The following is a 24647-nucleotide window of genomic DNA, read 5'->3' as shown; positions in this document are numbered from 1 at the left end:
TGGACAGAGCCAAATACAGGGCAATTCTAGAGGAAAACCTGTTTCTGTCTGCAAGGGACTTGGGACTGGGGCGGAGGTTCACCTTCCAGTGTTGCAGAACCCAGAGTCAGAGAGACCACGGAGTGAAGGAAAAAGAGATTCTTTATTTAACGCGCGGGCTTAAGGCTGGAATCATTTCCAAAGAGCCAGAAGCCCCGATTTACATTAGCACATTGGTTTTATAGACATTGTGACACATATGAAACGGCTCCTCCTCCCCCTCCCGCATGGGGTTGCAATCCTCAACATTTCTTCTCTTAGCACTATTGTTTATAATACAAGAACTGGGTTATAGGGTAGCCATGATAAGGAGAGAACAGAAGAGAACAGCAGAGAACAAGATATACAACTGTATGACCTTTGACAAGATAAGGAATTCCTGTGTCTCGTCAGCTTACAACAATATATTCAAGGGAGAAAGAGCTCAGCAAGAACATGAAGCATGAGACTGCATGAGGCTACTTAGTCTGACCCCTGATATGGCTGCTACATTCCCCCCTTAAATGCATAATTTCATTACAATTATAGCATTACTGATAACTATACAAAGCTTTTTGTAACATACATATTACTTAGCCTCTTGTTGGGCTATTAGAGCATAGAGGGCAGCAGTTTTACTAGCTGAGACATAAAACAGATTGGTTAAACAGCGCATAAGACAAGGAACGCAGAGACATAACAGAACTTTTATGAACAATACTGGTAGAATTAGGATGAACAATGCTTTTAAGCTAGCTAAGATCTGGAAGCCAAGGGGTTAACTAATTGAGCTAATTGTTTTGTTTTATTGTTTTGTAAGCTACTATATTGTGCAGCTTGTTGATCTGTTCATCTACAGCATTGCCATTATCAGTTAAGTTAAAACAACAGAGCTTTTGGTGTGTCTCACAACTTAAATGATGAAGAAGGAAGAGGTAATCTATACCAGCTTTATTTTCTAGAACTGCACCTCTTAGATCACGCAGCTTTTTATTTAACAATGACAATGCTCGTGAGGTGGCATTTATGCTTTTGGCTAAGCTGCAAGCTAACCAGTTGTTCTTTAGACCATTAGCCAAGGCTAAACCTGGAACCCTAACTAGTGACATTGCTAAGGCCAATTTTTCTGAGTCAGAATATAACTGCACATGACTATTACAATTTTTAGTTAGTTGGAGTGCTCGAGGCTGCCATTGACGGATTTTTTCAGGCTACAGGGGAAGAATTGGCACCAGTTCAATTGGCGGCTGAGGCAACATGGGTGGTTATCAGACAAGTTGGCAGGAATGAATGACCAAGTGCGGGAATTACATGTCTAAAACCATCCATGAGGCAAAAGTATGTGGGCATCATTAAAAGATATGTTTTGAATTTTATTACAGTGGAAGGGGGCCAGGGATAGCTTTGTATTTTCTGGAAAAATTTTTGACAATTAAGCATTTGTGCACACGTAGCATTTGTTTCAGCAATGATGGGGGTGCGTAGAGTGAACTCTGTAGGGGGTAGGATCTTTGCAACCACGCCCCAATTAGCATTTTGGGAATAAGTTAAACTTACACCATAAACTTTTAACATGGTATCTTTTTGAATTTTCTCAGGATGTCTACAGACAGGTATTAGGCAAGAGCTAATAAGCCTGTTTGCAGGTATACCTCTTGGCAAACAAAAATGTTTTACTCTCGTGATGTTAGCCAGGTGAAGCCAGTAATTATCAGCAAATCACTGGGACAAACTTCTTTTTCCAGGGGCAGACCCCCCTTTTTCACCTTATTAAGGAAACACAATGCAACACTACTAACACTACAACACTACAATACGCATGTTTGATCTTCTTTGGGATCTGACCGTACGCTGGGCAGCTATTCACCTGGCAAGCTGCAGTAGGGTCTAGTCCCCTTCTTCAATTCTCCAGTTGCAGGTCTGACCGTACGCAGGGGGACAGTTTCCCGGTGTGTCCACAGTAAGGTCTAGCCTGAGTCTTCTTACTGCTTTTTCAGAATGATTTTTAAAGGATTTTCAGGATTTCTGTTTATGGTCTACTTTCCCCCTCTCGCTCTCTTGACTCGTGTCCAGTGTATCCAGGGTTTAACTCCAGCTGCTTTCATAGCTGTGGGGGTGGAAAGTATGACAGTTTTCAGTCCTCTCCATCTGGGAGTCAAAGGGTTATTTTTCCCTCTTTAACTCATACTTTAACTCTTGGTTGGAAAGGATGAACTTCTGTGATGGGAATTGGGGGCTTATTTTCTAAGACAAAGCGAGGCTGGGCTTGAAGACCTTTGCTCAGTGTTTGGACTTCTTGTTTAAGGCTAACGTTTGCTTGCTCTTGATGCTGCTCCAGTGTCAATTATGAAGTCAATGTCACGGCCCCTCACAGTCAATGTCACGGCCCTTCTCAAGCTGTCTCCCTCTTCGCCCATTCTGGCCCCTTTGTTTTCTCTTTTGTGTATTTGATTTATTTTATTTGAGCATTCATGCCACTAATGTCCATCTTGTCCACACTGGGCACACTGGTTCTTTTTTAAGAATCTTCTGCCTCTGCTGGGTCTTCTTCTTTTCTTATTTCATCTATGTCTTCTTGGGCCTCTGGGTTGAGGGAGGTATACTGGCGATAGGCATTTGAAAGACGCTCCAAGTACGCTCTGGGGCCTTGGTGGCACCTTGCAGCACTTTAGACACTTTGGTCATATTAACTGACTTCTTCATACCTGCTTTCATGGCTTTTAACAGCAGGGTTTGATACTGGGTGAGGCGCTCTAGCCCAACTTGTGTTTTGGGATTCCAGCGGGGGGGAGATTTATTTACAAGGAGACTTTATTGGGTAACTTACAGCACACAGGCGTACTTAATGGTTGGATCAGACAGCTTCTCTGAACCACGAGCTATTGGGCTAAATGGGTTTTATACCATACATGTTACCCATGAGGCAGCACAACACTAGCAAGCATTTTCAGCATAGGCTAGAAGTGTTTGGTTCTCAGGCACAGCTTCCTGTAAACAATTTCGCTTCCCAAAGTGCTTGATAACACTTTTATTTATTAGTATGGGAAGACAAATTTTTTCTCTTTCTTTTGCTTTCTTTTTCTTTGCTGATCTGCCTGTATTGCAGATCATGTTTCAAACTTTTTACACAAAACTTTCTGCTCCATGCACCAGCCTTGTCCCTTTATTTGTCTTTTTCAAGTTAAACTTACTTAAACTTTTCTGCCTTACACTAGTCCCACTGACACACATTTGGGATAGGCTCTTCTTCTCCTTCTAGTTAGATTTTCTTTATCTTAAAGAACTATTACATTATTGTGGCTACTTTACCCCAGGTAATAAGCTCCAGGCACAATCAGCTGCTTTTAATTTACCCTGGGGGCAACTATGGCCACGCTTCTTTTTTACAAATGTTTTTTCTTTGCCTTTTGCCTTTTCTTTTTCTCTCTTCTCTATCTGTCTTCTACTTTCTCTATTTTTTCTTTTCTACTTGCTTTTGTCTTTTCTCTTCGTCATCCATTGGGAACTACACTTAGTATCATTTGGAGTTGCAACTAACACTAATTTGCAAATATCACATATATTTCATGATATTTAAGAAATCATAAAATATACACAACAAACTTTTTCTGCAATTTAACACAATGAATGGAAAACACTTTTTGCATGGTAAGGCATGATGGAGCAGATCCAGCAATTATACTGCTCTTCTGGCTGAAAGCTCAGGGCTCATTAAAATCAAGGGACGGGCATACCCACACATGCAGAGTTCTAGGTCACCATTTTTGCATCAGCAACTCTATGCTGCATGAGTTTTAGCAGAAGGAAATCTAAAAGTTATAAATCAAACTTAGCCTGCTGTACACTGAGCTGACTACAAACATAGACACATGGTCCACAGCGATGAGAGTTCAAGTTTATCAAAAGCTTCACAGCACTGTCCATGGCAAGTCTTTGACAATTTAAAATTTTAGTTCATGTGCAGAGTGTCTCTAAAAAGCCCAGATGATGATGGAGGCAAACAGTGAAGGCTCTGGGCAATGAAGATGCGATGTTTCCAGCAAAGGCTCTCTACTTTTGCATGAGTTTAAAAAGGGAAAGTGTGGCCCTACACCCCTTTTGACAGACAAGGGCCTTTAACTTTTTAGCAAGGCCTCTGTCTAAACAGAGCGGCACAGCTCAGCTCTCTAGCCATGACACTTTAACTTGGGCAACTCCTCTGTAAATTTTATTTTACTTCTGTCAGGTTCTCTCACAGACATTTTAAAAACTTACTCTTTTTTTTTCTTTTCTAACCTGGTACACGAAAGCACTGAAACACTGAGTGCCGAAACTCAGGACGCTGGGGGGTGATGGGCATCGCCTTATACTTGCATTTTTCAGGCAGCCATTAATCTTCGGGGAGGCGGTGGGGTGATTTGCAGGACTTCAAAGGCAGGCTTCTCAGTTTGTTTGTATTTGTAAATCTCAAGCTCAAAACAGGACACGATGAGGTACAGGGCCACCAAATTCTTGCTTTGGCACGGGCAACAAATAACTCGGGTCAGCTTTCTTCGCTGGGGTCTCAAACAGGAAAACAGTCTTAATTTAAAGTTGTAACATCACTGACAGCGTCAGCCAGCCAGCTACACAGATCTCATTGTTTTTTAAGACAGTTGCTCCAATATTTTCTTTTCTTCTCAATCAGGTTGGGTCTCCCAGCTTACACAGTTTATTGCAGCTTTCAGGAGCATGGAAGTAGCGTGATTTTGGCTTGGCCAGGAACATGCTGTCTGGTTTCTCGGTCTCTTTAGCACACACACTTTGGCAGTGTAACACTGGACACTCAAATCAGTGAGATTTCTTCATTGCAGGGAATCCCACGGCAAAAGCTTAATGGTTACGCTCTTCAGAAATCATATAGCCGATGGTCAGTAGCTACAGGCTCTATGCAATTCTAACACAGTTCAAAGCTAAACACGGTTACCTTGACAGAGATCTTCAACATGGTCTCTCCGCTTCATTCTGCTTTGGGACAGTCTTATGGCACACTTTTCACTCGAAGAGGGGTCTAGCCTGTGCTCTGGGGGCTGATTCTTCACCTTTATTTTCTATTTTGCCTTCATCTTCTGGGTCTTCATTTTCAGTTTCCATTTCTTAGGGATTTTATCTCAATTAGGCGAGGTGATGATGTTGCACAACTCAGAACGTTGTGGGCAATTTTCCTGCCCCCCCCCCTCTCGGCGCGCTAGGCTAACAGCTACGTCTTTGGCCTTACACTCTCACGCTCCCACGCTTTGTTAAAAGCCAGACTGTCCTGCAACATTTTTCTAATTAACAGCCTCAGATCTTGTTTTTTTTCCTCTCAGCTCGACCTTGAGCTTTTTGCTGTTTTCTCTCTCTATTCTGAATCTTTTAAAAAAACCTTTTTCCTTCTTTGTTTGACATACATCTCAAGGGGGTGCAAGGTTTGCTTCCCCCACCACCCATAGCCTCCCTCCTAAATTGAAGACAGACACAATTAGGGAATGGGAATTGGTCAGTGAGTAAGGGGTCTCACTGGCCGACACAAGAGGATTTTTCACATCACGCACTTTGCTACTGGCCTGGGCACCCGGACGGTCAACGGTATGCGTCAGAAACCGCAGTAGCCACTCACACAATCATCAATCTCTCCACTACATCCATATGTCCCTGCCACCCACTTTTCCCACTTTTTACCAGAGCGGAAAACGGCTTCCCCAGCTTCCTACTGAGTACTGGCGTGCTAGGTACTGGCGCCCACTCGGGGGTGTGATCAAGCCCCCCTTCTACCCGCAAGGAGTAGGTTCTTTTGTATACGTATACCACCAACACTGACCTTCTTCATGAGGCGGGGCCCTCTTTTTTTCTGCCCAGTGGCCTTTCTCCCTAAAGGCGGGGCCCTCTTTTTCCCATATACTTGCCTTTCTCCTGAAGGCTTCCAATGTGGGTTTCAACTCAATTGCAGCTGCGATACAGGCAGGGCTCAAGTTCCTTCCTCCGTTTCCCAAGGTTCTCTTGCTGCTCACTACCGTTTGGGCGATCCCGGTGCAGGCTTTCTCCCATTCACTCGACAAAAAGGTCGGTGGCGCCAAGAAAGGGAGGCATGCGCCGAGCTCGTCTTCCCGGTGCGGCGATCAAGAGCAGGCAACTGCCACCTGTCTGGCTCAGAGCCTGCCACATCCGAGTCACGGCACCATTTATGTTGCAGAACCCAGAGTCAGAGAGACCACGGAGTGAAGGAAAAAGAGATTCTTTATTTAACGCGCGGGCTTAAGGCTGGAATCATTTCCAAAGAGCCAGAAGCCCCGATTTACATTAGCACATTGGTTTTATAGACATTGTGACACATATGAAACGGCTCCTCCTCCCCCTCCCGCATGGGGTTGCAATCCTCAACATTTCTTCTCTTAGCACTATTGTTTATAATACAAGAACTGGGTTATAGGGTAGCCATGATAAGGAGAGAACAGAAGAGAACAGCAGAGAACAAGATATACAACTGTATGACCTTTGACAAGATAAGGAATTCCTGTGTCTCGTCAGCTTACAACAATATATTCAAGGGAGAAAGAGCTCAGCAAGAACATGAAGCATGAGACTGCATGAGGCTACTTAGTCTGACCCCTGATATGGCTGCTACACCAGCAGGAGAATGACCCTAAACACACAGCCAAAGTTATACTGGAATGGTTTAAAAACAAGAACCTGAATGTCTTCGAATGGCCCAGTCGAATGGCCCAGAATGGCCTCATTCCAATTGAGAATCTGTGGCAAGACTTGAAAATTGCTGTTCACCAATTGGCCCCATCCAACCTGACAGAACTTGAGCAATTCTGCCAAGAAGAATGGGCAAGAATTGCAGGATGCAGATGCGCAAAGCTGGTAGAGACTTACCCAAGAAGACTCACAGCTGTAATTGCTGCCAAAGGTGCTTCTACCAAGTATTGACTCAGGGGGGTGAATACTTATGCAACCAACAAATGCCAGTTTGTTTTTGTTTAACTTTTGTGCCACAATACAAATATTTTGCACTTCAAAGTGTTAAGTATGTTGTGAAAATCAAATGGTAAAAAATGCCAATTAAATCCATTTTAATTCCAGGCTGTAATACAACAAAATGCGGAAAGTCAAAGGGGTGTGTGTGAATATTTATGCAAGGCACTGTATCTACCTGCCTGGACCCTAAGATCATATTCAAGAGTCCTCCTCTGGGAGCCCCTGCCGAAGGAAATGAAGTGGATGGCTACCAGGAAGAGGGCCTTTTCTGCTGTGGCACCCTGGCTACGGAATGAACTCCCTAGAGAGGTTCGCCTGGCACCTACATTGTACTCTTTCAGGTGCCAGGTTTAGACCTTTTTATTTTCCCAGCAATTTAGCATTATAGTCTTTTAACTTTGCTGTTTTATCTGTAAGATAAAAGACTGCTGCTGTAAGAAGATTTTCTTTAATAAGATTTTCTATTGGTGAGCAGAAGTCAAAGATGCCATTTTCCTCCCCCATCCACTTTGTGCTGAGGATGCCTGAATTTAGATGACTAGTACCGTCGGCAAGGTGTCTGCCTCTGCCTCTGTTGCTGGAATGATGCCTGTTGAGGCTGGAAGGAAGCAGAAAATTGTCGGTACCAGCGCCTCTGTCACAGTTATTGCTGATGCTGCTGTGTGAAGCCCATCCATTTTGCAGTTGTTCGAGCCTTCTGAATTGAGTCTAAGCCCTCATCTGTTTTTGGTATTAAATAAACCCTGCCCGCTGAAGGGCAGGTCCTCAATTCTTGAGTGCGCCTCATGAGAAAGGCCTGCCGACCTCAACTATGCATGTCAGCGCAATGCTATTGCTTCTGCGGGGACCTTAGAATCACAATCTATTTGATGCATCACTGTGTGGATTTGCTGCCTCGATAATTTCTGTGCCTCAGCATGAAACAGGCGTGCCAACTCCTTCTTATCATCCGGAAGGTGATCCATAAGCTTGCTAGCCTTATCCCAGAACAGGAGTTGATAGCCAGACATAGCAGCCTGGTAATTAGCAACTTTAAGTCCTGGTGACGCCGAAGAATACAGTCGCCTGCCTAAAAGGTCAAGCTGACGCCCCTCCTTGTCAACAGGGCAGGAGTGCTGTCTATGAGATTTAAGCAGCTGTCTAAGCAGCTTCCACTACAACTGAATTTGATGCTGGGTGCTGGAACAGGAATTCAGCATCTGCCTCTTGGATCTTATATAAACCTTCTCATCTTTTAGATGTAGGTGGCATAGATGAGAGGCTTTTCCATGACTGCTTAATCACCGTAAGTAGTGCAGGCAACATTGGAATCGAAACTGGCCACGGCGATTCTGTATTTATGGCATCACATACTGGATCTTGCGCAGCAGGAGTCACTTGCTGTGCCAATAGTCCCAATGACTGAGCCATTCAAAGCATTTGTGCAGCAAACTGTCCCAAATCTTCTGATGGGGAAATGACCTCTTGCGATGCCACGGCTGAAGAGACAGAAGGCTGACAAGATGAAGGCAAAGTGGACTCTGTCAAGTACTCTTCCGATACCGGAGATTCAACTGATGGTACTAAAAAATTTGGGAGTTTCTGATAACATCTGAAACTGAGTAGGTTCCCCTGAAAAAGATCTGACAAGTCCTTTGAAGAAAAAACTGTCCGAGAAGGAGACTGTATAATGTCTGTAAAACGTGACGTTTGAGGCAAAGGTAGGATGCCATCCAATGGTACTGATGGTGGAGCCACAGATTCTGCCCTATCTGCTCCCCTTCCCCAATTGTGATCGAAGGGGTGTTGTCTGTATTGTTTTCTACCCCGATCATGAGTGGTGGTTTTGAACTCCTCGATACTGTAGGTGGGGCAAGGAAAGTACCTTTGTTACCAGGCAGTACTGACACTGTGGCTGATGGTCTTTGGTAATAGCGATCATCATCTGGGTAGTCCCATCTTTGATAACGCCTATCGTTTTAGCCCTTTTCCTTTTGGGCTCAGTCTCCATTTTACTGATCTGCTTTGAACTCTTAGCTTTTTTAGTCAATTTTTTGGCTAAGGTTAAGGCTAGCGTCCAGCCCGGTGTTGGTGGCAGCTCCGGCGCAGATATATCTTGAGCAGAGGCTCAAGGAGAAGTTGGCTGTATTTGAGGAGATTGGGTATTAGACATTTCTTCTCTCAAATTTGCTGATGACTTCAGCTGGCAATTCGGGCACGATTCTACTACTTGCCTTTCCTGTAAGCACAGAAGGCATAAGGAGTGGCCATCTGAGGGGGGCAGCTTACTCCTGCACTGCACACATTTCCTAAGGGAGCCCTGAGGTCTATATGCCCTCACGGGCGATCAGAGGATCACGGTAAACAAAAGAAACAAAAATTCAAACATGAGCAGAGAAATAACTAAGAAGGAAAAGCAAAGAAAAAGAGAGAATAAAACGCCAAGCAAAAACAACTATACAAACTGATTCCACGAGAAGCTTCCCTATGACGCTTCTGCCCCCGCCAACAGGTACTTAAGGCAGGGCTGCCAGAGGCAGCGCCTCGGCATGCGCCTCGGCGTCGCGCCAAGTGCGAAGCTAAGTGCGCACTTAGTGTCGCACTTGGAGTCGCGAAGGATCTGAAGACCTACCCACCTGCCTCTCCAGAGACACCAGCAGCCACAGATACCAGCAGCAAATAGCAGCAGCAGAGGGCAGCAGCTTTAAAGACAAGGGGAAAGGGGCAAACGTGGACTTTATCTGCTCCTTCTTTATCTGCTGTTCTCTTTTATCTCTTTTATCTTTTATATTTTTTTAAACTGTTGTGCATTTTACATCCTAACCTTTTAATATGTGCCTGGGAGGACTATTGGGCAACTCAGGGGGTCGGGGAGGTGCCACTATAACTGTGGTCACGGGCAGGGGGAGGTATGGCGTTGGGGGATTAACAGGCCAGCTGAGGAGAAGAGGGGCTAGACACCTTACAGCTGTCCCCTCTTCTGGTTCTTCCCCCAACCTGATGGTTCCTGGCAGCCTTACCAGTCTGCCCTCGGGTCTGGTGGTGCTGCTGCTGAATGCCAGGTCGGCCCACAATAAAATCTCTCTCATCCATGATTTGATTGTGGATGAGGGGGCTGACCTGGCATGTATTGCTGAGACCTGGGTGGGGGAACTGGGAGGGGTCACTCTCTCCCAGCTGTGCCCTCCTGGGTACTCGGTGCAGCACCAACACCGACTTGAGGGTCGGGGAGGGGGGGTTGCCGTGGTCTATAGGAATTCAATCTCCCTCTCCAGGCTTCCTGCTCATTCGAGTGCAGATCTTGAGTGTTTGTACCTTGTGTTGGGTACCCGGGATAGATTAGGGATTCTGTTGGTGTACCACCCACCCCGCTGCCCATCAGACTCCCTGCCTGAGCTGACGGAGGTGGTCTCGGACTTGGTGTTGAGGACCCCCAGGATGATGGTCCTGGGGGATCTCAACTTCCATGCTGAGGCCGCTGTATCCGGGGCAGCTCAGGACTTCATGGCTGCCATGACAACCATGGGGCTGTCCCAACATGTCATCGGCCCAACGCATACAAAAGGACACATGCTTGATCTGGTTTTCTCGACTGGGCAGGAGGATGGTGATCTGAAAGTGGAGGAATTAACATCTGTCCCTTTGTCATGGTCAGATCACTTCCTGCTGAGGTTTAGACTCCTGGCAGCCTTTCCCCTCTGCAAGGGTGGGGGACCTATTAAAATGGTCCGCCCCCGGAGATTAATGGATTCCGATGGATTCCAGAGGGCTCTGGGGGATTTTCCTGCTGGTATGGCTGGTGCTCCTGTCGAAGCCCAGGTCGCTCCGTGGAATGCAGAGATGACTCGGGCGGTTGACACAATCGCTCCCAAGCGCCCTCTCCCTCTGAGCAGAGCCCGGCCAGCTCCTTGGTATACACCTGAGCTGAGGGCAATGAAGCAAGAGGGGAGACGGCTAGAACGCAGGTGGAGGAAAACTCGTGCTGAGTCTGACCGAACACAGGTAAGAGCCCACTATCGAGCCTACTCTGTGGCGGTGAGGGTGGCAAAGAGACAGTTCTTTTCCACCAGCATTGCATCTTCTCAGTGTCGTCCAGCGGACCTTTTCCGAGTGGTTCGCGGCCTGTTACATTCTGGGCCAGGAAGAGAGATGGTGGAACCCGCGGTAGCACGCTGTGACAAGTTTGCACAGCACTTTGAGGATAAAGTCGCTCAGATTCGTCATGAATTGGACACCACCATTAATTGGACACCACCACAGCACCGTCTGGTCCAGTTTTATTGGATGAGTTTCAGTTACTGAGGCCTGAGGATGCGGACAAGGTGCTTGGCCAAGTCCGATCGACCACTTGTGTGCTTGACCCTTGCCCTTCATGGCTTATTAAATCAAACAAGGAGGGGATGTCTGGCTGGGTCCAGGAGGTTGTAAATTCCTCCTTGAGAGAGGGAGTGGTGCCTGCCGCTTTAAAAGAGGCGGTAATTAGACCACTCCTGAAAAAGCCTAACCTGGACCCAGAGGATGTTAACAATTATAGGCCAGTGGCCAACATCCCCTTCCTGGGCAAGGTGCTTGAGCGGGTGGTTGTAGGACAGCTCCAGGCACTGTTGAATGAAACGGATTATCTAGATCCATTTCAATCGGGCTTCAGGCCTGGTTTTGGAACGGAAACTGCCTTGGTCGCCCTGTGGGATGACCTCTGCCGGGAGAGGGACAGGGGGAGTGCGACCCTGTTGATTCTCCTGGACCTCTCAGCGACTTTCGATACCATCGACCATGGTATCCTTCTGGATAGGTTGTCTGGGTTAGGAGTTGGAGACACTGCAGTACAGTGGTTCCGCTCCTACTTGGATGGCCGATTCCAGAAGGTGGTGCTGGGGGATTATTGCTCTCAAACGTAACTCAAAAGTAACTCAAAATGTTACGTTTAGGACGCAATCCCATGCATGTTTAGACAGAAAAAAGGCTGGCATGCTGGAAGTTGTAGGACTTTTTTCTGTCTAAACATGAACAGGATTGCGCCCCTAATCATTTAAAACATTTTATACTGCCCTTCATCAAGATCAATTCCAGAGTAGTTTACAAAAAAATAAAAAATACAGCATATGAGAAAAATAATAATTAAATGAACAACAATCCTATAAGAACGGCATATCTTAACATTATCTTCACAGTTCCAAGCTTCCTCAGACAAATATCAAGAAGAAAATCTGCTTACTTTAGTGTTTCAGCAAGAAAGAAGCTTTGCTGGACATCATCGTAAGTAGGAGCTGAGGAGTAGACATCCTTCACGCCAGAAAATCCACCACTCACTCGGCAGTACTTGTCAATGGCCTATACAAAAGGGGGAAACATAATAAATGCTCCACCAGCCCAAACTTCACAAATGGGTCCAGTTAGGTCCCATTCAATGGTATCACAGTGTGGAATACTACATAACCAAAATGCGGGAAGGCAGGAGAAAAATAAGACTAACACCAGGTATTTGTAACTGCAAGAAAAGGTAAAAGTTGCACAGTGGATATGAGCATGGCTCCTTATGATTATGGTAGCATAGTACCAACTCTTGGACTACTACAGCCAAAATGTCTGTTTAATCTGTTCTCACAAACCAGTAGAAATATGGAACATTATTCCTAAATTCCTCTTTTAAAAGATTTTGTACCCAACTGTTTTTGTAATTTTTAAGGAACATCTTCAGATCAGAGACAGCATATTAAGGTTCATCATAAGTTATGGGATGCCTCTTGTTCTTATGATTATTTCACCAGTAATTAAACTGTGCTATTACACTTGATTGCCCATGCAATACTACTAAGGGTTTCTTGTATGAAGCGTGCCACATGAAGACATCAGTCTAAAAAAGGGAAAGTGTTCCTTTACCTCCTTTATCTCATTATTTGGGATCAAAGCAACAAAGCTCAGAAATTCTCATACTGTGTATTTCTGTCCTCTGAGCATGACAGAGGGCATTCCTCACCTTGGATGGCACCTCCTCCTGGAGCAAACAGGCAGGGTACACTTCTATGGCAGTACCCAATACTGCTGTTGTGCTTCCACTCATTCCATTGTGCCTGTAGGGCCCACTGCTAGCGCAACAGTTAGCACTTCCTAAAGAAACCCCAGAAACACTCATTTATGGATATGGACAGATCTGTGGAGCTCCCTCCTGCAAGCTCCACTGACCCTCTCCATTTGGGAAATGACCGTTTCTGCTCATTTTCAGTTGCTATAAGAACTGCTAGCTACTCGTTTCTCTAGCCATGGGCCTCGCTGGCGTGTGGGCAGCACTGGACACTGCCCCTCATCTTTGCTCTCTCCAAGGGGAGAAGCTATCCTGATCCCCAGATTGACTGGAAGAGCAAGACTGCCCCTTGACCGCTTTCTCTGGAACAGTGCCATCAACAGCCTGTCCTCTACACTGACACCAACCATAATTTGGTCCCTCACTGAGAACTGCTATGGAACAATAAAGAAAGGTTGCTACCTGTAACTGTAGTTCTTTGAGTGGTCATCTGTGCATTCACACATATTGGCTCTGCGCCTGCGCACAGCCTTGATTCAGGAAATTCTAAAGCTGAGGAGTTTTAGGTGGGAACCCTTGCCCCACTGTCCAGTATGCATATCCCTAGTGGATACCCGCCTCTTCCCTCAGTTCCTTGAGACCGACGTTGCGGCCTCATAATTGAGAGAAGTATACACTTCAGTGCCCAACATCGAACTTGAATATGACACTGAAGCGGGGATGGTGGGTGGATTGTGTGAATGCACAGGTGACCACTTGAAGAACTACAGTTACAGGTAGCAACCTGTCTTTCTTCTTTGTGGTCTCTGTGCATCACATGTATGGGTGAGTAGCAAGCTAACTTACAGTGGAAGTGGGCTGGTGTCCTATTACTATACAGATGAAAGGATGTCACAACCAAAGGCACAGTCAGCTCTTGCCTGAGTGTCCAAAGGTGGACGGTGTCAGCAAGGTGGCCATGCAGCACAGGTTGGGGCTGGAAACCCCTCTGTTGAATGCAACAGACGTCGCTGCTGCACGAGTAGACTGAGCTCTAACTCGGGCAGGCAGTTCAAGCCCAGCCAACTCATACAACAGCTCGACAATCTTAACAATCCACGAAGCAAGGCGCTGAGTGGACAGAGGCTGGCCCCTCCGCTTACTGCCACAGCAGACGAAGAGACGAGGTGACAAACGAAACTGTTCAGCTCTCACCTTGTAAAAAGCCAGGGCACAGTGCACGTTGAGTGTGTGTAGGGTCAACTCCAAAGGCACAGATGGGGAGGCAAATAAAGCAGGCAAAACAACATCCTGATTCAAATGAAACTCTGAAAAACTTTGGGTGAAAAAGCAGGATCAGGTCGAAATACCACTTTATCTCCATGAAAATTGAGATATGGCTGGTCTACCCTGAGCGCACAAAGCTCGCTGGCATGACGTGCAGATGTTATGGCCACCAGAAATACCACCTTCCAGGAAAGGAGACATAAGTCCACAGTAGTGAGTGGCTCAAAGGGTTTTGATGAAAGTGCACAACAGAAAGGCACTTGGTACCGCAGATCGGGGTGGAGGTGCCAAATTCCTGATCCCTTTCAAGAATTTTTTCACTGTCAGATGTGAACAAACTGAAAACCCCCCAACAGGAGGGTGAAATGCTGAAACAGCTGACAGGTAAACTATGAGGGAGGAGAGTTTTAGTCCTTTCTCAAAAAGGGAGAGGAGAACTGGAGAACCTGGTACACTGAGCACCGTCTTGGGTGAAAGCTCTTTTGACAAGCAAACACCACAAAAATAGCCCAGTTCCTTGAGTAGGATTGCTGAGTAGACGGCTTACGTGCAGCATTCAAAATTCTCTGTACCACAGCCGGGGCTATGGGAATATCAGTCAGTTGATCCTCCATGCTGTCATGCAGACAGTGGACAGATTGGGATATTGAATCCGGCCATTCTCCCTGGTGAGAAGAGATGGCGTTGATAAGACATGTTGGTGCTGACCTTGCGCCATCTGCATTAGAGGAGCAAACCAAGGCTGGCATAGCCACCAAGGTGTTATCAATATGCAGACGATACCGTCTGTCGCGATCTTTGCCAGGACTCTGGTTATTAATGGGAAGGGAGGAAACACGTAGAACAGAGCTCTTTCCCACTGAAAAACAAAGGCATCCCCTATCGAGCCTGGACCTTGTCCAGCTCTGGTGCAGAAGTTGGGGTGCATGGCACTGTCCACAGTGGCAAACAGAATCATAGAATAGTAGGGTTGGAAGGGGCCTATAAGACCATCAAGTCCAACCCCCTGCTCAGTGCAGGAATCCAGGTCAAAGGATCCCTGATGGATGGCTGTCCAGCTTCATCTTGAATGGCTCCAGTGTGGGAGAGCCCACTACCTCCTTGGGTAACTGGTTCCATTGTCGTATTGCTCTAACAGTCAGGATGTTTTTCCTGATGTTCAGCTGGAATCTGGCTTCCTGTAACTCGAGCCCATTATTCCATGTCCTGCACTCTGGGATGATTGAGAAGAGATCCTGGCCTTCCTCTCTGTGGCAGCCTTTCAAGTACTTGAAGAGCACTACCACATCTCCCCTCAGTCTTCTCTTCTCAAGGCTAAGCATGCCCAGTTCTTTCAGTCTCTCCTCACAGGGCTTTGTTTCCAGTCCCCTGATCATCTTCGCTGCCCTCCTCTGAACCCTCTCCAGTTTGTCTGCATCCTTCTTAAAGTGTGGTGCTCAGAACTAGACACAGTATTTCAGATGAGGCCTAACTAGTGCTGAGTAGAGGGGAACTAGTACTTCATGGGATTTGAAAGCTATACTTCTATTAATGCAGCCCCAAATAGCTTTTGACTTTTTTGCAGCCACATCACATTGTTGGCTCATATTCAGCTTGTGATCTACAATAGACTGATCTTTGGCATTCCCAGAGCCTGAAGACATTGCCCAGAACAGACCTGTCCAGTTCCCATTCATGGGAGGTCAGCACTGTCCAACTGAGTAGATCGGCCAGAACATTGTCCACACCTGTGACATGAGTAGCCACTAAACCTTTCCAACGTGGGATGCACCAGTCAAAGACCTCAAGCATAAAGGCCAAAAGTGGAAACAACCTGGTACCTCCTTACTTGTTCAGGTATGCAGTCACGGTCGTGTTGTCTGATGTTACTTGGACCTGCCTGCCTGTCGGGTCCAGTTCAAAAGCACAAAGTGCTTTGTCCACTGCCCTTAGCTCTAGAAGGTTTACATAGTGAGCAGCTTCACCAGTGGACCACCTGCCATGTACTGTCAGAGTTCGGCAATGTGCCCCACTTCCCAAAAGGCACGCATCGGTAGTCAGAATCACAGATGGGGGAGGCTGAAGGAATAGGAGCCCCCAATCCAAGTTGGTTGGTACTGATCACCACCACAAGGGTTCTGTGATGTCAGATGGAAGTCACAGAGTCACTCGGTGAGCTCGTTGTTGAAATGGTGGATGAACCAATTTTGTAGGGGTCTCATCTGTAAACGCACATAGCAAATGACTGCCGCTGTTGCCATCATAAACCCCAATAAGCACTGAATCTTGTACGCTGTGGTCGATTTGCTTGCCAGCATCTCTGAGGCACAGACAACTAATATTTCCAGTCTGGTGTCAGGTAGGAAAGCTTGTCCAACTTGGGAATTCAACAACATCCCTATGAACGTTATGTTCTGGGTAGGCACAAGATGAGACTTCTCCAAGTTGATATATAGTCCCAGACTTATGAGAAGACTGCAGGTCACCTCTATGCACCTCAGGAGCCGAGTTCTTGTTGACACCACCAAAAGCCACTTGTCGATGTAGGGGCAGACTTTCACACCCTGAAACCAAAGATGGGCACACATGACTGCCATACACTTCATAAATACTCTTGGAGTAGTGGCAAGACTGAAAGGCAGAATGCTGAACTGGTAGGCATTGGTACCGATGGAAAAGCTCAGGCGGCGTTGGTGGGACCGGTCGATGATGATGTGGAAGTGTGCGTCTTTGAGGTTGATAGAGGTGAGCCAGTCTCCTCGGGAGAATGGGAGCCAGTGTAACCATGAGGAATTTCCTGGGTGAGATATACTCGTTGAGTTGCCTGAGATCCATTATTGTTCAAAGGCCACCATCCCATTTTGGTACCATGAAGTACTGGGAATAAAAACCGCCCGTCAGTTGGTTGTGCAGGACCGGCTGGATGGCTCCTTTGTTGAGGGGGGTCTGAACCTCAGTAAAGAAGGACTGGAGATGGAGCCGTCACCTTCACAGTACTAACTGGAGGGTTGGCATTGAATTCAATCTGATATCCTTTCCGGACTATAGTTAGGACCCATGAGTTTGTTGTGATGTTTCGCCAGGCTAGATGGTATTGTGACAGGCTAACCCAAAGGTTAGAGGTTGTTGGTTGATTGAATGAGGAGAAAGCAGGAGGTTAAAGGTACCATTTGCCCCTGCTGTCAGGTTTCCTACGGTAGTTATGGGACCTGGATAGCTGGAAAGACTTTCCTTGCCTGCTCAATTGTGGTTGTTGCTGCTGACCCAATCTTGTGTTGTAAGGTTGCTATCGAGGGGTAGAAGATTAGTACCAATGATGATACCTAGGTTGCTGCTGTTGTTGCTGCTATTGCAGGAGAAATCCTATCCGGCAGGCTGTGGTACAAGCTTTCTGGACTGTGTCCAAAGCTTCATCCATCTTTGCATTGAGCACTCCTTGCCCATCTTTTATTAGATCTTTTATTCTTGCCCTTGTTTCTTGAGGGAGACTAGAGTATCTAAGCCAAGCATCGTGTTGAAGGGTGATTAAGCTCACCAAGACTTTCGAGTTGTAATTTGTCTGGTGGCAAGACATATTTATCTGTTGTCTTGATAATTTAAACGCTTCGGCTCTAAAGAGGCAACCCATCTCCTTTTCATCACTGGGCAAAAGATTGAGGAGCTTGCCCACTTTGTCCCACAACAGCAACTGGTAAGTTGACATTGCAGCTTGATAGTTAGCGATCTTCAGGCCTATCATAGCAGAAGAGTAAAGTTTTCTGCCGAGTAAATCTAACCTTCTCCCCTCCTTGTCAGTGGGAGAGGAATGTGCTTTCTCTGACTTGCCTTGTGCAGCCTCAGCTACCATAGAATTGGGTGTGGGATGCTTGAACAAGTATTCTGCATTAGGGTGCTGCAGGCGGTACATACCCTCCAAGCGCTTCGATATTGGAGGCACCATGGAAGGGTATTACAAGATTGTTTGATGGTTTCATTGGGGGTAGGCAGCAAAGGAATAGCCACTGGTTTATAGGTTTCTGCATTTATGGCATCAAACACAGGATCCTGGATGGACGGCGTGGCTTGCTGTGTTTCAAATCCCAGAGCTTGTGCCATTCTGAGGATCTGGTCAGCAAATTCCCCATATCTTCAGGAGAGATGGATTCATTGGTCCCAACCAAAGTATCTGGAGAAGAGAGTGAAAGTGGATAGGGCGACTCGGAAGTAGAGTCAGATTTGTAGCCTTCTATTTCAGACAAATGTGCTGCTCATTGAGGAGCAGTTTGTGGTACCAAAGGTAGAAGAGATGGTAGGGTTTGAAACAGGGTTTGTGCTAAACTCTGTTGCGGTGGTGCTGGAGGCTGAGTCAGTGGAGACCTATGCACGGGAGGAGGAAGGACAACCTGTGGAAGGGGCTGCAAAGACTCTGGCGTGGGCAGCATGGAATCATTTGGTGCCTTCAAGATGGTACCTGACAGCCAGATCCAGGGGCAACCTTCCTTCCATACCGGGTGTTCAAGCAAATGATGATACTGCCTTACACTGCCATCCGGCGCAACCCATTGCCATAGTCTTATGGAGCCAGTGAGAGGGATGTCTTTCCCATTCAGAGTGTGGGGACCTGGAGTGCTCCCGGTAACAGTGATGGCCCCAGCTACTTGATTCGTATGACCGGTGAGACGATGTTATGGAGCACGCCAACTCCAGCGAACGTGGATGCCTGTCTCATCTGGGATTGTGATGATCATGCCTTGGCCAGGGCGGGTGAGGTGGAGGCTTAAGTGATGACAGCTCTCTGATCCCACCCTCCGATATGGATGTTAGGAGGAGGGGCTCCCTCTGTGGGGCCGGCATGGTTTGAACAGGTGACACCAAGAGCAGCGGTGTGGGTACTGGCACTGGTACCGATGGCGTCGGTATCACTGGTTGTCAATCCCGACGCATTGTTGGGATGGAGGCAGAAGACTCATCTCGAACAGACGTGCCTGGTGGTAGAGGAGGCAGCAGCTGGATTCGAGGAACAGAAGGATCGGCATGCGAGCCCTTAACTCGGTCCCAAGGAACGTCATGAGCCTTCTTGGTGGTCTTCTTTCGCTTCTTTTGTTCAGAAGACAGAAGGGTAGATTTTTAAGAACTTCTTACTTTCTTTGAAAGTCTTTTTTGTGAGTGTTAACACTTAAGACCGACCTGGTTTTGCGGGGGTTGGGTGCCTGGTGAAGCACAACGTTGAGGAGATTTGGACCCTGCCACTACAGGCTCTAGAACTGCCAGCTGTGGTGGAAAAACAGCCTCTGCCATTTTCTTAGGGCCCTCGATGGACTCTAATGCTCTTTTCCACAATGCAGCTTTTAGCCGATCAGAGTGATTTTTCCTTGCCTGTTTGGAGAAGGTGTTGCAGTGTTGACAAGTTTCCACAATATGCCCTTCTTCCAGGCAAAACAGGTACAGATTGTGTCCGTCCTTGTGGGGTACCTTTGCCCCACAATGGGTGCACTTTTTAAAAGGCGCCCTGAGGGCTATATGCCCATGAGGGCAATCATGAAGAAGATGAAAAATAAAATTTAAAAAATGTAGATAAACACAGAAATAATGATAGTAGGAGAAAAAGACAGAATAAAATCTCAGCTTTTTTGTTTTTAAAAGAGCTTTGTCAAAGACAAAACATAGAGAAGTCCCCATGAGGCACACGCAATGGTGGTCGAAAGATAACTGAGGGAAGGGGCAGGAACCCGCTAGGGATATGTGCACTTGGACGGTGGGGGAAGGGTTCCTGCCCAAAACTCCTCCGCTTTAGAAGTTCCCCAAATCGAGGCTCTCTCTATGGAGGCGCAGAGCCCATATGTGTGATGCACAGAGACCACGAAGAAGAAACATCAGTAATTCGGAACATGACAGAAAAAAGAACAACACTGGAAAATCCCTGGAAAGCCCTGCCTACCACCGCGCATGTACAGCGATGGCAGAAGCCTCTAGATATCACTGGTCCTGGCAGAAGAGGCAGATGGAATGCCCTCCACGACACTCAGAAAACAGACATTCATGGTAAGAACATTTCCATTTTCTTCTGAGCATTTCTCACTTTGGGATGAGAACAATGACTGTCCTGATTGGGTTTTCAAGGATCAGCGGTGTCTACCCTACACCTCTTTGCAGAACTTTGTGCCCAAATGCCGCAAAAGCAGAAGATAAGTTGTTCCTGCCATCCAGGAAAGAGACAGAGATCCAGTGGAAGCTCTCACTGGAGGGAAGGGGGGGTGATTTTTGCCAGTTCCCCCTTCCTTCTGCAGCTCCCTGCTCCACCTCCTACAGTGTTCCAGAGGGTCTATACAATGTCAAACACCATTGAGACCACAATATAAAACAATTATCTCTTGATGTACAAACTGCAGCTATCAACACCTCACCACCCTAAGTATATGCCCATAACCCCAAATACAGACTGCTTGTAAGACTCTTTCCCCATTTATAATAGTTTCAAATGTGAGAGAATAAAAAGTCCTACTTCTGATTTTCTTAACCAATGAGACAAAAAATGCCTGACCTTAAAGTGTTCAAATGGGCAGAGGGGGCTATGGTCCCTCCCTCAATTCTACCTTGTAATTCTGTGAAAATAATTATTTGAACATTTTTATCCAGTCTCTCTACTGATGGATCCAATCTATCAATTGGTAAAAGCCAAGGCCTGTTACGTTCTTGTTCTTGTTAAATTCTTCGTCAAATTATTGTTATTTAATTACTACAATACAGCTACTAGATTTATATAGACGCCCATCAATACATGTTGTCTAGGCAGCTTACAAACAAGAAATAATACAATACCAAAAATATAAGATAATAAATTTAAAAACATCAAAACCCACTAAAATCTAGCATTTAAAAAATCTCATTTCTACTGAAGGAAAATACAATCAATTAAATTGCAGCTCAATTTACAAAATAAGACACACCTTACATAGTGAAAACCAAGATGTTGTTTTAAAATGCTAATTGTTTAAACGGAGGGTCAGGGTCAAACAAAACTGGAGAACATCCAAAATAACCCAATAGAACAAAGGAACGAAATCCCAGCATGTTGAAAAAATACATAGTTTTATTCCTTGAAGCGGGCTACTTTAAGGAATAAAACTATTCTTTTCAACATCCTGAGACGTTGCCTCATTGTTTTAATTATTTAAAAGGCCTAGATGAATAAAAAGGCATTCACTTGAACACAAAAGACCAAAAAGAAAGACCAAAAAGATGGTGCCAGATGAGCCTCTCCACCAAGAAGGCCCCCTCCCTACTGGCCACCCACAGAACAGGCTCTCTAAAGAGGCTTTCAAGGTCCAGGGAGGTAAAGGCAGTCTTTCAGGTAACCTGGCCCCAAGTCGTTAATGGCTTGAAAGGTTAAAACCACCAGCTTAAATTGGGCCCCAAAATGCAGCCAGTGCAGCTCATAAAGCACTGGTATAATATGACTGAACCATCAAGTGCCAGTTAATAATCTGGCAGCCCTATTTTGGACAAACTGCAGTTTCTGGACTATTTTAAAAGGCAGTTCCACGTACAATGCACTACAACAGTCAAAACAGGTTAGAACCTATATAAGATTTATCCAAACACAAAAATTTCCTATATTTGTTCCAGGATTTCCACACAAGGTATAATAACGCTGCTTCCATAGGCTCAGTTTCTCTCTTTGGAATCCAACCATAATGAAGCATTCAAAGGAAGCTTACTTTTTAGAGTATTATTTGAAAATAATACTATATTTCTGCAAAATGCCTAGATCCAAGATATAAAGATAGTAATGTTAATGATAATAGCATTGCTACCAAGTTTGTCTAGATTACTATAAACAAGCAACTCTTAGGACTGATGTTGGAAAAGTGCCAAATTTCAGAATAAAAACATTTTGGGGTATTTGGAGCAAAGTAGAAGTTTGTCAAATACAATAGGCTGAATCCAGCTCCTTTTTTACCAGCAGGAGCATACCCTGAGTGGTGTTCTGCTCAGACGCTCCTGCTGGCCAAAGGGTGGAGGTGATCTTTGCCAGTTCCACTCTCCCTCTGGAGACCCAGGCGCCACCTCCCCCACTGTTCGAGGGTCTCCCAACCCTAGGAAGCATATTAGAGGGGGGCATAGCAAACTCTATGGAGAGAGGGGAAATTGAGGATCCTCCCCCACTTTCCACCAGAGGGATTCCTCCACTGGGTCAGAAGCTTCATGCAGACGGAAGGAGCCCTTCCACCTGGAGGAGGCTTATACTGGATCCAAATCATTGCTTTTGCAAGATTGTGCAATGCCGGGCTACGACACAGCCTCTGACACCTCTGCTTCTCATCTGCCTCAAATCGCTCCACCATTGCATCAAATGAAGTAAACTGATAAATGTTTGAAAGCACACCCATACAATCAAGGAACAAGCTAACATGTGGCACAGTTGGGAAGCTTGTTTCAATTCATGCAGCCTTCTGTTTTCTGAAGTCCATGCAACTCCCAAGTGAAAGTTCAAAATCAGAAGCTATGGATCTTTTAGACACTGATTGACGCTAAGTGATGCTAAGGTATTCACGGATATTGTGTTACCAAAACGGAGCGGGATATAAATAAATATGGGTACATGATACTAATTTGCTTTACAGTTACTGTGGTCACTTGCAGTCTGATCCTATGCAAGGTTACTCCAAAACAAGTTCCATTGAGTTCAGTGGGCTCGCTTCCAACTAATGCTGCAATCCTGTGCACATTTACTATGGAGTAAACCCCACTGAAGTCAGTGGGGCTTACTTACTCCTGAGTAAACATGCATAGGCATATACTGCATATGCATATAGAATTGCAGATTGTGTTTAATGCTGATATACTGTAATAAAATTTAACCGAATATCTAAATGTACTGCCACTCATCAATTACATTAGAGGAAAGGTGTCACCAGCAGCGGCCATTCCAGCAGGCTGTACTGAGGGAGATGAGAGAGGGAAGCCCCGCTGAAAGAATTAAAACTGTCCCTCTTCCCTCCGCAGTCCTTTTTCTTGGTCTGTCATGTCTTTTTAGACTGTAAGCCCTCAGGCAGGGACTGACATTTAATTGATCATATATAATCTACTCTGGGAGCCTTTTTCACTGAGGAGCAACAAAAAATGCTTCAAATAAATAAATAAATTTGTGAGCTTTCCCCTCTAAAATATGAATTTCTTCTGTTTCTGCATGATCATATTTAGGTTTACATTCTGTTTCTAAACCCAGATAATCAAACCTTCCTTTGTTCATCACAAAGTTGATAGTTTCAATTTCAACTTTTATTTTAAATTTCATCTATTTTCTTAATTGGCAAAGCTGCAATCCTATACCCACCAACATGGGAGCAAGCCATGCTGAATTTACTTCTGGAATAGATCTGTATAGGACTGTACTGTAAAAAAAAATATACCAGGTACATCTTAAAATGCAGCTACTTACAGCTCCATCTCTAACATGACATACATGAAGACTTGCTAAAATAGCCACACCTAGGCCTATATGTAACCGATGGCTTAGAATTGGAACACAGAATAAGGAGAATTGCAACAGAGAATAAAGAGAATTGCATGCTGCAGCTCTGGATTGCACCATATCAGACTGCAATGGGAATATCTAAATCATACATAAATCCCTTCTCTGCATGTCATGTCAGGCTCTCCCTGACATACTACCTTTTTGGTTGTGGGAAGATTCTTATATGGGACATCATTCAGACAGGTTCCCCCCTCACCCACTTCTGGGGGTGAGGGAGAATGGTATGTCTGGTCTGGAATGGTATAACCCAGCGAGAGTGATACTATTCTCTTGTGTTTCAACTCTCATGTTATGTTCCAACAAGCTGCCACTGAAAAATTGTATGAATGTACAGAATTGCTTTTATTCCAATGCTCATTTTACAGCTCAATTTTGTTACTCGTAGAGCAGGGCTTTAAAGTAGCACTTTTTATCATAATGTCATTTTCTAGTGTAGGTAAAGCTTTTGTGACCAATTGATAGGAAGAGGAACGAGGAATCAGAACTTTTGATATTCCATTCTTAGTACTGAGTTGATGGGTAGTTAGTTCATTTTCCCTACCTTTTTTTTTAGTTTCACCACCTGTGAAGCAGGCAACTATCCAAAAACAAAATACTTCACACGTGAGATGGATTGCCGCTAAACATTTTGACTTTCATACGGAAAAGCAGTCAATAGTTACCTGTGCTGCCTCCCATCCCCACTGCCTGTATTTGGGATCATGTGTGAATCGCCACATATACCAATAGGTTTCTATCACCTCTGGTCTTAAAATGTAGTATTTTTCATTCTGTCGCACTGCTACTGCCTCCACACCACCATCAAATTTGAAAGCTTCAGGACCCAGTTTTAATGCTGCAGAGGAAAGATGGGGGAAATGTAATCCATCAAAACTTTATAGAATTTCT

General features: G+C 45.5%; 1 protein-coding gene across 6 annotated transcripts in view; it reads right to left on the bottom strand.

Moving 5' to 3' along the window:
• The window catches only part of MAN1A2 (mannosidase alpha class 1A member 2), a 79283-nt gene that overhangs the window by 3733 nt on the left and 50903 nt on the right, over positions 1-24647 (bottom strand). For 2 of the 6 annotated variants that reach the window (XM_084835264.1, XM_084835269.1), the window contains exons 11-12: positions 24422-24594; positions 12191-12306 (exon numbers count right to left, since the gene is read on the bottom strand). In XM_084835264.1, coding sequence (XP_084691390.1) covers positions 12191-12306; positions 24422-24594 — 289 coding nt within the window. Of the gene's footprint in view, positions 1-1769; positions 2126-7541; positions 9215-9611; positions 9678-12190; positions 12307-24421; positions 24595-24647 lie in introns of those variants that run through there. The other 4 variants (XM_084835265.1, XM_084835266.1, XM_084835268.1 and 1 more) reach the window with 4 other exon arrangements.

Source organism: Heloderma suspectum, chromosome 2, assembly GCF_057233095.1.
Source record: "Heloderma suspectum isolate Gila_16-S chromosome 2, 16-S_ref, whole genome shotgun sequence".
NCBI lineage: Eukaryota > Metazoa > Chordata > Lepidosauria > Squamata > Helodermatidae > Heloderma > Heloderma suspectum.
The sequence above is the reverse complement of the archived record's forward strand: the minus strand, read 5'-3'. Positions and strand labels throughout refer to the sequence as shown.